The sequence below is a fragment of the Hermetia illucens genome, chromosome 7 (genome assembly GCF_905115235.1).
Source record: "Hermetia illucens chromosome 7, iHerIll2.2.curated.20191125, whole genome shotgun sequence".
In the NCBI taxonomy this organism is placed as follows: domain Eukaryota; kingdom Metazoa; phylum Arthropoda; class Insecta; order Diptera; family Stratiomyidae; genus Hermetia; species Hermetia illucens.
Genome location: NC_051855.1, coordinates 14,922,684 through 14,937,297, shown reverse-complemented (window position 1 = coordinate 14,937,297; position 14,614 = coordinate 14,922,684). Strand labels below are relative to the sequence as shown.

At 37.7% G+C, this 14,614-nt stretch overlaps 1 protein-coding gene across 5 annotated transcripts in view; it reads right to left on the bottom strand.

The window, feature by feature from the left end:
- The window catches only part of LOC119660910 (protein pangolin, isoforms A/H/I/S), a 160,892-nt gene that overhangs the window by 124,038 nt on the left and 22,240 nt on the right, over window positions 1-14,614 (bottom strand). For all 5 annotated transcript variants that reach the window (XM_038069871.1, XM_038069870.1, XM_038069873.1 and 2 more), the window contains exons 2-4: window positions 11,965-13,538; window positions 11,646-11,694; window positions 8,124-8,224 (exon numbers count right to left, since the gene is read on the bottom strand). In XM_038069871.1, the coding sequence (XP_037925799.1) occupies window positions 8,124-8,224; window positions 11,646-11,694; window positions 11,965-12,141 (327 nt within the window). In that variant the 5' untranslated portion in view covers window positions 12,142-13,538. The remainder of the gene's footprint in view (window positions 1-8,123; window positions 8,225-11,645; window positions 11,695-11,964; window positions 13,539-14,614) is intronic.

Here is a 14,614-nt window from a genome sequence, read left to right as displayed (position 1 = left end):
AAGAACAAAAGACAGAAAGCAGCAAGAAAAAAAGGAAGGGGGGGGGGCAGAACAACTGGCAAACGAGATAAAGTAAAATCGTAGTAGATATGATCATGGTGGTGATGATGATCATCATCAATCCATCTGATAATTATGGATAATTGCGCTTGCGTGTAATCATCACAAATTTTTGCACACACAATCCTTGGTTATTCAGTTTTCAGCACTCTTTTATATGAGGGTTCTTTTCCCGAGCTTATAATTCACAGAAATATGTAGTTATGGTTATTTGGTGAACATGGTTTTGATCTACATGCATATATGCATATAGCCAATAAAAAGACCTACGAACTCTCTTCCTGCCTAACCCGATTGAGGGGCGACCAACCTAAGGATGGACTGAAGGCAGTATCCGAAGGTTCGCATCACAGCAATGATGCGTTTCAACCCGACCATGCGAAAATATATTCCTAGATCCCCATTTGTCGGAAACACTTCAACTACTAACAAAGTGAAGATGGAAACAAAGGATTATAACTCTCCAAGTGGTAGGAAGACACACAGAATCCACTCGCGACTTTGGAAAATCAAGTCGTCGACGAGGCAGGAATTTTGGAGGCATCACCAGACTCATGTTCCCCCGATGGAAAAATCTGTGAAAGACAGGATCTCCATTTCAGTGGAAAATCTATAGCTAGTGTCTACAGCGCCGTCAGCCAGAAAAGATAATACACTCCCTTAATGAGAGGAACGGGAAACTATGGTCGGCCTGTTGCTGGCACTGTTGCCGTATGGGGGCGAGGTAATTTTAAAAAAGGAATGCTTAGGTCACGTCGAGAAGCGTATGAGGTCACGACTACGGAAAATGGAAAAAGAAAATAAGGGTGTTGGTTGAAAGGGTAAGGGGAAGTTGACTGATCAGCTTATTGGATAGCTAATAATTTTATGGGCTCTCGAATCGTAGAAATCCCCATTCCATCGAAGACATGAAAATTGTCATTTGGGCCTCATTGGAGCACCTACAACAGCCCTAATGCGCACTGCCCCGCCCTTCGGTCACCGAATTCAGAACATTACCTTAGAGCCCCCCATCTACCTCAAACCACAATTTCTATCACAAGATAGCGGCATACAACTTTATGATTCCCAGGATGGTCACAACACCGCTCAACGAGGAGAGCAAAAAAGGAAACGAACTACTTCCTTCACACAGCCAAGTAAAACGGGTATCACAGGAACTTGATCATAAATCGGATCACAAATAAACTACGCCAGGCCTCAAATCAACAAATTTCAACATTCCTCCAGGAGTCAAACACAGAATCAAGCCAATGGGTAACATTAATCTATTTGGGTCTGACGACATCAAAAGGCAACTATATAAACGTGGATTCCAGGTCACATCGACCAGTAGACGGTACTTACTGAAGACCCGGATACAATCCGTTAAGGATGAAAAGACGGGTACTAAAAAAGTGGCATATATAAAATTTCCCGTCCAGACTGCCACATGAGCTATGTAGGGAAAACAAAACGTGTGGAACATCTAAAGGAGACCGAATCTACAAAAAATAGGGGCAACCCACAAACAGGGGGTTGGGGGCTGGGACACCATTTTTCGTTGGATAACGCCGATAAATTCTGAAAGAAGTAAACGACACTAGGAAACTAGACTCCTACGAGAGCTTCCACATTTCAAAAATTCGAAAATAAAGGAACTATCTTTCAAATCAAGTCTCTCATTTAAAACTGGGGCTGACTAACTACCTCCTAATTGAAACCACCCGGTGAGTGCTCTTGAACCTTTTCTGCCAAGAAGTTGTCCTGACGCCTTCCAATTACCTGTCTTTTTAAGGGTTGCTTCAGCGTCAACTCCAGTTATATCAAGCATGGTTATTTTGGGGAAGGCCTCGCATGAATGCCTAGTGTATGGAAGCTATGCTGCTTTTAAATTGTAACGATTGAGTTAGCGACTTTTCTCCAGAAGTCTTCTACCTGATCCTGATTGAGGTTATTTTCAGGACCGGAGCTGGTGAGGTTTTTATAAAATCCTCTTTGGTTGTGAAAGAACAAGGTGTTGTCTGTCTTTCGTTGAAAGCTCTTTTGATCCCTGTGGATGTGATTGGAACAAACTGCTTCAGCACCTCGGAGATTTCTTTGGTCGGCATATCATTGGAGAGTTGATAGTTTCCAATGATTTTCAATAAATGCTTGCGCGACAAAGCCAATTTCCTTTCTCAACTTTTCGACTCTTTTGTTGAATCGAAACACCCAGAAGGATCAAGAGCTCCAATGTTCCAGTGTCACAGTAGGAGCGACTGAAATACAGTGTAATGTCACTGCAATTCATCCGATAGATCTTGTACTAAAAAAGCGAACAGATGGCTCCCGAAATACCGTATTTGCGATAAGGTCAATGAAAAGCTTCCATTGATTTTCATTTAAAAAATTGGTAGAACGAAGTAGCTCCAATTGATTGAGGCAGGGATCGAAAAAAAAATAAATTGAACATAAAATTTAGCATAAGGATTAGGGAGAAAGGCCGTGCACTGAGGGAAGAAATAAATGGTTCCCGAAATGCTGTATATCTTGTGAAATCTTACACTGAAGGAGAGCAGTAACGCAAGATTTACAAGTGAGTTTGCAATAGGAATATAAAATTTAACCGAAAACGCAACAATGAAAAACGACACTGTAATACAAATAAAGATGTGTATTTCAGATACAATGAGGAACGTATTCGATTCTGAACCGATTACGGGCAAATAGATAAAAAATCAAATTGATAAAAATGCTACGCATATCGTCTAATGTATGTGAAGATTAGATAAAAAAAAGCAATGACAACAACAAAATTGAGGGTACATAAAACTAATACGTCAATGCGAGTGCAATAGCTGATTCTTAGTAAGTGATAATATTTTTTTATTGTATTACAATATTTCGTAGGAATTTCTTCATCAGAAACAATCAAACAAATCTGATCATTTTTTTTTTTTGTGAAGTAGGTTCGACATGAATTTGTTTTCAGGCTAAAAAGATATCAATAAAAAAAAATTAAAAGATTTTTCCCTTGTAGGTAGGTTAAAATTTGTTGTCTCGTAACATGTAGTGTACACAAGTACTTTATTTCGGGAACCATCTGCCCCTATTTAGTGCAAGATCTTCTGACAAAATTGGACCAAGTAAAATCAAAACATATAGGTCGGGTGATTACACATATTTGTCGGGACCCTTAAAACTGTCCAAAAAGGATTAAAGATTGCGATGGAAGAGATGCATTTAAAAGTAGTCAGCTGAAGGATACATTCGGCATTTGGAAAAAAACCCAAAGTTGTTGATTGAAATCTCTTTCTTTTCCTTTATTGGGTGTCTCCCTTTTCCTCTATTGATCCTTATATTCGTTTGTCTCTGCCCTTCTATCTCATCTGAGATGAAATTTCATATCCTTATTATACAGTACCGACCCTTTCACTATCTATGTCCTCCTCGTTCGCTATATGATCCGATTATCACCTTACTCATCTACCACACTTGCTTTTTCGCTTCTTTATCAGTACGAGCACCGTAAAAAATCTCCATTATGTATCTTTGTTCTCCGAACTTCACTAAAGAAATTGAGAACCCGAAGCTCTAAGGAAGAGTCCGATCTTACTTTCGTTTTGCCATTTTGTAACCAATGTTAAACTTAAGTGCAATTTGACACTTGGTGGCGTGGCTACATTTGAAGAAAAAAGTGTGCACCCCCTTCGCCTGTATGGGGATCTATCCCCCTCCCTTAGGGTTCCTATAAAATTATATTCTGCAAATTTCATCTAAATAGGTTGAGCCGTTCTCGAGTAAACCGATTTTAATAAGGTCTTATTTTTACACAAAAATCTTAGAAAGGATAACATTGGCCCTTGCACTTTAAAATACATTAATTCCTATCCTCATTACCCATTGAGAGGTGGTAATAGTGCTGTAATAGATCCATGATGTAGATACCCTGAGTGCGGGGGTATGTAGCGAGACACACAATCCAAGTGAAAGGACTATACCAATCGCCATCAATTCCAACCCCAGTTACATAGTCGAAGAGGAAGGGTCTTTAGATAATACTCTGTGATTTTATCAAATATTTGTCGATAATTTCTTTTAGATGGGAAGTTGTTAGTTACCCTCATTTGTTGATGAAAGGGTCGTTTCATTCTTTGCTCATACTTTTGTTTTGCTGCCCTCGAAACAGGATCAATGATGACCATGATGATAACAACTATGATGATAAAATGAACGAATAGTTCGAACATAAGGATGACGAGAACAGTTGATGAAAATGAGTGATTACAATAGTCCTAAGGGACATCCTGGCCCATATAATTTGTATAGAATATGCGCGTAATTGATTTGATTTGTAGCTGAGATAGAAGAAATGAAAAAAAAAACAACAAACAGAGGATAAACTATGTAGATATCCTCTGCACATATGCATGTATAAAAGGAGATCTGGAACAAACTGATAAGCCGAGATTGAGTACAAGTCAAACAAGAAGGGGTGACATGATTATGATCTGTCTTTTTTTTTATTTTTTGTCCTTGTAGGGCAATGAGAATAACGATTTTAAACAAAGTAATAAAAAAGTCGTCGAGGATGAAGTGCATATTTCAGAATGTCTTGTACTGCCCCTTTGAAGAGCATTTGAACAAAGCAAAAGGAAATGTTTGAAATTCAATTTTCCGATCTGAGATTACTCTCAAATTATAGGAGTGATAATCACAGCCTGAAGCAGAAGCGAATTGAAAAAGGATTAGGTAGTGTTAGGAGACATGAGTCACTTGAAAAAATCGGTAACCGGGAGCTCAATACTGCAACATTTTTTGTGCAGCACCGACTCTTCCTAAATCGCTCAATGATTTGATTTTCACTCACTGCGAGTATCGTAAAAAAATATCCATCTTTCTCCAAGAATATCGAAAAGGTCGCAACATGAAACTAGAAAGCAGGATAAACTAAAAAAGTATGGCATGCATACATATTCGTTTGAACAGGACATTACCCGGAAACTTTCTTCTTTTTCTCCAGCTTTTGTTCCGTTCAGAGGCGGGCTCGGCTCGTCTTGATCAGTTGAGCCACTTTGGTCTGTCAAACCACTGATCTAAATGCAGTCACGGGGCTTTAAAATCCCCATCCAGCCTATCAAGTCACCGTTAATGTGGCCGGCCTGTAGGTCGCTTACCATTGACTTCGATGCTCAGACTAATCTTGGCAAGTGAATTCTCGTTAGCGGGAATTACGCGACCTTGCACCGAGGACGTCTCTCTTGCAACTATTCCATGATCGATGCGATGGATATCCTCACATGACTATATTTAGTTGAAAAAAATCGACACCTCCCTTTTGCATGTATGGGGACCCATCCTTAAAATCGACATAGAATTATGTAACTTACTGTACGTGAACGTTCACAGTTCCCACCTTTCCACCATTTGTTGTCAATCGTTACACCTTTTCCGAGAAAAATGTGATAGATCCGAACTGTGTCGAAGATGTGACGAAGGACTGCAGTAAGAACCTTCACTCCCTTCTATGCAGGGAAATTGAAGATCGCGATTGCAACCACATAACGGGTAACACTAGGTGTCCAGCCTACAGGATCGCTTTAAGTATTCTACGTAAATGGGAGTCATCGAGCTGAATCTAAATCACTGCTAAGGCGTCCAGGACCTGCTAGCACAGAAAGTGTATGAAGAGGAAATAGAATAGAACCCTGCAACATAATTCGAAAAAATGGGGCAACTCAGTACACCTAACTAGAGCCTGAAGTCGTGGGTCGAGCTTCCTGGGGAAGACCGCCCAATCGTAATACGTTAAACATTACCTACTTTCACGCTGCCAACTTGGTTCTCGAACCAACGCCACTATCGAACTGGAAAAAAACCGAAAAAGTATCCAAAGGTTCCCTAACAAAAATAATTCAATCCCCTTCCAGAAAACCCTTTGAACACCTGTTTAAAAATTTCCATCTATTTATTCTTCAGCAGATCAATTACGAAGGTTTCAATATGAATTGGATGCTAAATACTAAACGAGGGGCTGGCGCATAAAGGCGCCAAATTGAAAAAAAAACGAACAAACAAATAATAATAAACCAGAAAAAAATCCGCGACTGAGCAAAATACCACGGAAAACATTACAACTTTAACAAGGAAAAAAAAACCGATAATTTTAAAAGTTCACACCAAATAATTACCATTGCCGTACTATATATTTGATATTTCAATTATGATCATTAACATTTTTGCACTGTGCATGAAAAGTCGTGAGAAAGGGCGGAAGATTGGACAGAAATTCCTCTCAAACACTGCTCCTGACTTTTAGAGGTGAAGTAGTTGATGCGATCAAAAGGCTTTTCATGTCATCATGCCTAGAGAGGCCCCATTGTGGGAGGGGTCTGTCTGGATGACGTGAGTATTAAGAGGGTTTGAGGAGTCATTTCTGGGATCGCAATCCCAAACCGTGTGACAGATATTTGTGATTGTCTTGAAGACACAGAGTGATAGAAAGGACTCACTAAATGCCTGTGTGTTGCACCTGCATCCCCCTCCCGCCACAAAAAACAGACAGAACCTGCCAGGACATCGACAAAATAGGTAAATATCAATCTAAAGGCAACCGCGGAAACTCCCTCATCGCCAGTCTGCAGAGTGATGGTGTTGATGACACGAGTCAGCCGTAAGATAACTTTCAATATTCAAACATATTTTCACATAAAACAAGATTCAATCTTATTCAAGTGCATCAGCATGGCCACCAAATGATAGACGAACCCACGTAAGATAGAAGCCAAGAGTAGCAAGCATGGCATGCATCATGCCGTGACCGTACTGTCGGCGGCGTTGTGGCACGTTCAATACAACTCGACATATCCGGAACAGATAGATGGCCGGATGCCACACATATGCCGACTTTCGTTGTTCAATAATCAGCAACACGACCCCCAAAGATCGTAAAGTTAAGTATAAATCACGTAGGGAGAAGTTGTTTAGGTCCAACGTTTGCTTCTTGGATTTTTATCTACTTCTGTTTTGGGCCTTATATTTCGATAGAAACGAACTGAGAAAAACAACAACGAGAATACCAAAAATGATAGAATAACAAACAGAAGCAATAGCACGACGATATCTACGCAGAAGAGCTACAGATATTCAGCCCTATCTTAAAATAGGTCTACAGTACGCCAGGTGCTTGCACACCGCAGCAATATCGTATCTACAGTGAACAGGAGACTTGAATCTCTTTCCGTTCCACCTCTTGTCGTGGTTTATAATTCTATATTACACCCATCGTCATCATTATCACCAACATTATCACCACTATAATCAAGCATGAATAAAAGATAGTATCACGCATACAATCATCGCATTAACACACTTGGACAAAAACGCACACCCTCTTCCATAAATGCATCTGATAGATGCTAGCTGAAGTCAAAGCACGCTTTCGATTACTTTGAAGCTAGCAAGCCTGAAAGCTAGCCAACAGTCGGTATCGCGGAATTATCTGGGATTTTTCTTAATGGCTGAAAAATGAGCGCAAAATGAAACTATACAGAAAAAAAATTCAGGGACAATTATTTAATTTTGAAAAAGAAATTTATCGAAATCTTTGGGAGATTTGAGTTGCTTTTGAGAAGGGTAAGAAGATGGTCATTTGGGATATACAATAAAGTGATTCGATAGACGGATTTCAATTCAACTTAGATATTTTGAATAAAACAAAAAAGATAAAGAATGTCTGGTTCGTAAAGTACATCTTCGTCTCCATTACCGCAAGACGTCGTTCATTGCCTTTTATAGTCAGCCAACACTTAGAACCATAGAAGGCGACCGAGAGGACGATATTGCAGTAAACTTTAGATAGGTGATTTTAAACGGTGAATCTCCAAAATGTTGTGAAATGCTATTATTAACTTTACTTGAGCAGATATCGAGATAGGATGTATTTTACCGCTCACGGTTCACAAAAAGTCACCTTAGACCCGCACTGATGAACTTGCGGAATATGAACGCAAGACTAACCCCAGGATGCGACTTCTCAAATGGTATATCTTTTTTTATATATAATTCATAGAAAATATTGGATAAAAAGGTAGATAACTTACCATTGAAACAGGCAATCCACCGGCTGCCCCATTTGTATAGGAATACGGTGAAACTAGATAACCCATATTAAAACTAGATGCTGCATGCGGCTCTACTTTACCTTTGGAAAATAGAAATGAAAATAGTTAAAATAATTAAAATGACATGTATGTCTAATTTGATTTATTTAAATAAATATCTTTGTGATTATCTTTTTCAACGACAAAGCGAGAAATGGAAAAAGAATTTTGGCCAAACACCGACGAAACATATCCCTTCAATACTGCACTATCAATTAAATAAGGCACCCGCATGATTTCACCAAGTCAACATGAGATGAAGCGTATGCGGTCGGCAACGTTCTTCCAGAAGAACGTCAGCAAAGAAGACGTCGAAAATGGACGTATGGAACTACTGGGCCGGACTTCCTTCTACAAGTGAACGTGGAGAGAAGCAGATACTGCGTGGAAAGCACAAAACAGCCGCACTTCTCGCTGAGAACAGTACAAGTGCCAAACGGACCGCAGATAGCCGTACCTGAAGGCGACTTTATCCAAGTAGTTTCCAGGGCCCAAAAAAAAGAAGGCAAAGAAGGATAAAAGGAAACAACTGGCTACGCCGCCAGAGACCCGTCTATATGAAGACAAGTAGGCCACAAACCTAAAGCCAGTAACAGAGAAGATGAGAAAACGAAGAAGGACGGCGACGGAAGGCAAGACATTGCGGAAGTCCTTCGTGATATCCACTACAGGATGAAACCCGAAGACGATGGAGCCCTGGGCGGATTATTTCTCTGGAAGGGGCCTTCATTCAAAATTGGAGGAATTGTCTATGGAAAACAGTAGAAAGTGAGTACCCAAAAGCAGACAATTAAGCCACGGATATAGTCTCACCCTTCCTTCTTCAAACTTAATTTTTAGGAGCTCTCTCTACAAATAGTTGTTCATCTCTCTTGTAATAGCTCTAGTACCATACCCTGGACGTTTCTGCATTTTTGTCCTTGTCTTGAGATTTAAGACCTCGAAAAAATTGCCTATCTGCTTGTCATCTGCATGTCCTTTTCAAAATAACGGATTTAATTCAATTCATTTTTTCCAAAAAAAATTTTCAAAATTAATTTCTTTCCAACTACTTCCAATACTACCTCTCTACACCCCTAGGAGACGACGTCAAAGGACCTCACATCCATTACCAGACTGAAAAAAAAACAGCAAAACTAACATTTAGACGTCAAAATGTTTTCCTTCCTTAACTAGAATCTAATGTAAAGAACGAAAATCATGGGCTTAGTCCAGGTAATGAAAGGTAAAAAGGTTAGGTTACAATTCTATGAGAAAAAAGGACTTTAATTAAATTCACAAAAAGGGAAAAATCCCGAGCCAAGTGAAAATTGGTCAATAGATGATGATGTAAATATCTCACGTGTGAATACCATCTTATTCCAAATATTTCCTGTATTCAGGCTGATGTTGAAGATGCTTATGATCAGTTACATATCTTCAGAGTTGTCTGATTTTTTTCCTATTTCTATTTCGTTCGTCCTTCATGTTTCGAGAGTTTCCAAGAATACATAATCCTCAATATTGACTCTAACAAGAGATAAATATCTTTCATGGCGCAGCGGTAGGTAGGAGACGAGATTGTCAAATGAAAGCAAGAAAAAAAGAAATGGGAAAGTAAATGATTTCCATGGTAGGCTCAGGGACCTTCATAGATTTCACCTTGAAAATGCAATGTTTGGCCATATAAATCGATGGGGCTTAGATAAATAACCGACTTTTTATTACAACATCATGTTTTGGCGTTTATGATTGAAATACTAATGTGAAAACCAGTTCGTAAAAGGGGTTAAGTTCGTCTTTACATAGGATTGGTTATGATAGCATACATATATTCTCACCTAATTGCCCACTGCATTTTGCAAGTGTGTAGCGAATAGAAGAAATAGGTAATAACATTACCCCAATGGGAAGTCCAGGAAATACGCTGCGATGAACGAGTTGGATTGCTTCAACTTGAATTGCTCTAGGCCACCGCAACCTCTCAGGAGGTAGGTGCAGGAATTCTGTAGTCAGTCAAATATAAAATTCAAACCCATTAGATAAAGAGAAGAAGAAATCTAAGATCCGGTATGGGTAATCGGTGGGAGTCGTCCAATTTGATAATTGGGTCGGGCTCGTATAGTGGACAGTGGGTGGGGTGGGGTGGTTCGATTTCTTTGCGGCTGTCATCAGGAAGCGTGTTCGACTTGAGGCTACGGCGGAAACTGATGACCAGAAGTCGATGGAGGCAGAGGTGGGGACATCAACAACACAACGTTTCAGTACTCGCCGAGGGACTCTTCTTCAACGTCCGGCTGAAATCTTCGCTGTGGTTCTCGACGAATGTCAAAGCGAGCGTATAGAATTTTCCAAAATTTGCATAGACCAGGTATTTCCAGGATCTATGCATCTCCAGAGACTTAGAGAATTCCATCTCAAAGCAATGACGAGGTTGCATCTTGGCTGGTATGTCGCTCCTGAAGCTACCATGAATTGTGTGTTTTTTGTGTTAGAGTGTGGCTTGAGCGGAAACATGAGGTGACCAACTACCACATTAGCCAGTTCCTCACGGGGAAGTATCTGCACCGCTTTGGGTTGAATGACTCTCTGAATTGTCCTAGATCCGATGGCATACAATAGGATCCAGAACATGTCCATGTTTCACTGCCCAAGGTTCGCAATGGAGAGGAGGAACCCAAACCAGGCAGGCAAAGAGAACTGGCTCACGGCACTGTAGCCCCGGCGTTTATGCGGGGAGCTGGAGCGGACGTGCCTTACTCTGTCTACGAACACAATATATATATATATATAAAACTTAGATCAAAATTCTCGATAAACACCAGAAGTTTTCAACTATTGAATTATTAGTGGAGAGAAATCAAAAAATCGAATGCTATTCAGAATCCCTCCTCCCATTTGCAGCTGATTGCTACCATCTCGCTTACCAGTACACAGTTCATCATATTTCTCTGTGCAATTTATAATTGAGTGGCATCAGATTGGAATTTAATCCTTTTTCTCTTCCATACTGAAATCATGCAATTTCTAGCTTCCTTAAATCAACTAGAGCAAGAACAGCACAAGCTACAGGGAGCTCATTCAAATGTGACTGTCCAGTACGAAAATGGGAAAGGAGGAGTTAGTTGGGAAGGATGAAAAAAGAAAGGTCTGCGACATGTTGCATCTGAATTTGCTATACTCTTTGCAATCAAACTGGATACATATAACTACCGGAGATTATAGAAACTGCCGACAGCTTTTCATTGCACAGAACCGTAACGCAATCAAATGGAATGGAATGCAATATGGAGTGAAGCGGGGTCACGATACGAATATGTATCTATAAATTCCAGTGTGAATGATAGCACACAATATGTATCATTCAACTATATAAACTAACAGAATACACAAGACACAATGGAAAATATACACAAAATTTTTTTGCCATTTTATATTCAACATTGCTAATGGATACTAAGTTAAATAAAATATTATTCTTACCGAAAACAGGACTGTGGTCCGGCTTCGATGATCCTTTACCGCTCTTTTCCTATTTTAAATGGAAATGGAGAAATTAAATTTGTTTTTAGGGAAATGAAGGAAATAAATAAAAATAAAAATAATTAGAAAAAAAAACGGAATTATGGTTCTAATTTTCAAATAAATAAATAAATTTAAATTAATAAATATAAATAATAAATTAAATTAAATTTAGATAATTGAACAATTGATACTTGAACATTCGTATGTTTAGAATAATTAAGACATTTTCTGAAATTTCATTAGTATATGTATTCTACTATATTCAGTAAAATCTTACCTCACTTTCTGTTAAATCTATTAAACTAGATTTCTCTTCAAGTAGATTTTCCGATGAGATTTTCTCATCTTCACGATCACCTTCATCTTTAAATATTTTCACCTCATCGGTACTTCCCAAATCATCACCAGATGATCCAGTATGTCCGGTATGAGATTGGTGACTATTATGTGGCATTGTTTTAGCATTTATCACGAAGTTTTTTTGAATTCTAAAGTGAAAACCTTTTATTTTATATTTAATTTTATAAACTTTCTGTCTATTTTCGCCCTGGATTTTTATTTAAATTTGCCTTTTATGCCAGTTTATGGTTTCCTATTTATATTATTTTATTTATAATGTTGTGTTAGATAAGATGATCTCCTTCCAGCTTTTTTTTTTGTTTAAATATTATGCATGACTTGTATTGTATTAATATTTTTATTTTAACTTTTAAATTATAATCATGTGCGGTTAAATTTTGAAATGCTGATTGAATTTTTTCTATTTGTTATATTTGACCCGGCATGAAAAAAATTGTATTTTTTAAATTTTTGTTCTGCTACTTGACATTTTGTTCTCACAAATTCAATTCATTCTATTTCTACGTTTATCTATCTTGTATCATGTTTTCTTTTTGGCAGAAGGAGGATGTATTGATTTTTGTTTTTATTTTATTTTATTTTAAACCAACATCAATTAAATATTTAACTAGAATTTCTATCTAGTTATATTTCATAAATTGGAAAAAAATGTATGTTGGTTGTGGTTTAATGATAACTTTTCTTGATTTCGTTTTATTGTTTTTATTTTAATATTTGTTCTAGAGAGAGGTAAAACGTTTAAAAATTTTCGTTGTTAATTATCTCACGCCTCATAAATCAGGAATGGTTTGCATCAATTAATTTTATATTTAAAACCAAGTAAGTTCATCGATGAATCTTTTCACACTTGCAGCTAGATTAAGTCTTCTTGGTTTAATGGATTGCGATCTTTAATTTCTTTTATAAGTTTTTTTTTAATACAAAAATAGAAAAATTGCAGGTTTGTTTTTTTTTGTATAATATATATGGCTATGATTTCTTGTTTCAACTTTTAAATATTCTTGCATTCTTTTTTTTGTTCTTATTAATTATATAAACGCTTCAAATTTACACTACTTATATTTATTACAATATTATCTGTGATTTTTTATTACAAAAAATATTGTTACTTTATAGTAGAAATTATAGGAAATATATCACACTTGTTTTTGTTGTTTTATTAACAATTATGTTTAAACAAAAAATCTTAAGCAGGGTGGAGGGAGGAAGGCGAACTAGAACGATTTTCTTTGTTGTTGCGCAGTTTTTATAGATTATATAAAACCCGTATTACATACTAATATTTAACAAAAAAAGTAATTAACAGAATACGTTTTGCCGTTTTTCTTTTAAAACAAAGGGATTGGTATTTATTATTCCATTAATTTTTGTTAATTAATTTTTTGTTCTTTCTTTGATATTTTTAAAAACGAGAGATTGTTGCACACTTTCTTTTGTCATAGACAATTTAATTTATTTTTTTTTTAGATTTACAAACGGGATGCAAATGGCCTGGAATAGAAAAAAAGAGTAAATATAAGTCAGATATAAGCTTACGAGCCGAGACGTATGTTGTTTCTGTTTTGTCAATTTTTATTTGGAAAATTAAATTAGCGAAACATTATATTCAACATAAATTCCATTTTATCCTGTAATTTAAAAAAATCATACCACCTAAATTATAAAAAGGAGGGGGGGGGGGAACTGGGCAGCGGAAAAAAAGAACAAAGAGAGAATGGGAGGGAGAAGAAGAAGGTGCACTCAAATCTTAAGAATTTAGTTCCCTCTCTACAAAATACAAATAAAAACAGTAGACTAGATCCAGGACGTTGGCACTAAATGGAGTCAGAGAGTACCAACCCATATGAATATGCTGTGAAAACTTGTAAGAATTCCTAGGGAAATAACATCTCAACAAGTTGTCTCATCAAGCCTTAGCATGGATCTTTGAGTAACATCAAAAGTGTTCAGCAAATTGAACACTCCACCCCCAAGTAGATTCCAAAATAGACAATTCGAATAAAGCATGGGATCCCGTAACGTACCAAATGGGTAACATTAGAAGTGGGTGCTTGACACGTAAACTGAGCCTGTAAATGAAAAGCTTGTTGTGCAAGGGTTCAACGGCCAATTCACGGAAAAAGAACCTCCACCTTATTTATAAGTCCGATGGAAACCATCAGATTCGGGCAAAACTGTTACAACGACTTTTACAATGGATTATGTAATGTCAGTTTGGTACCTGGAAATCGATCAGACTCATCAGAAGGACAGGAACTTCATCATCCGCCCTAAAGCTACAGGAAACCTTTTTGGCGTCTTAATTAAACAAATATTAGTACCAACACTATCAAAGAAACCTTGACTAGTATTGGATTGGAGGAGCATCTTACATATTGGATAATATCCATGCTAAGAACCAAGATAATTCAGTCGGATGTGAGAGGCAGCCACTTGACCAGAGCTATTAAACAGAGGAGCGTCCCAGGGTGACGCCTTCTGTCTGGTGCTCTGGCTAATAATCATGGACGAAATCTTGCGAATATTGGAACTGATGCTGCCCAAATTCCACCTACCGCAGCCGAATG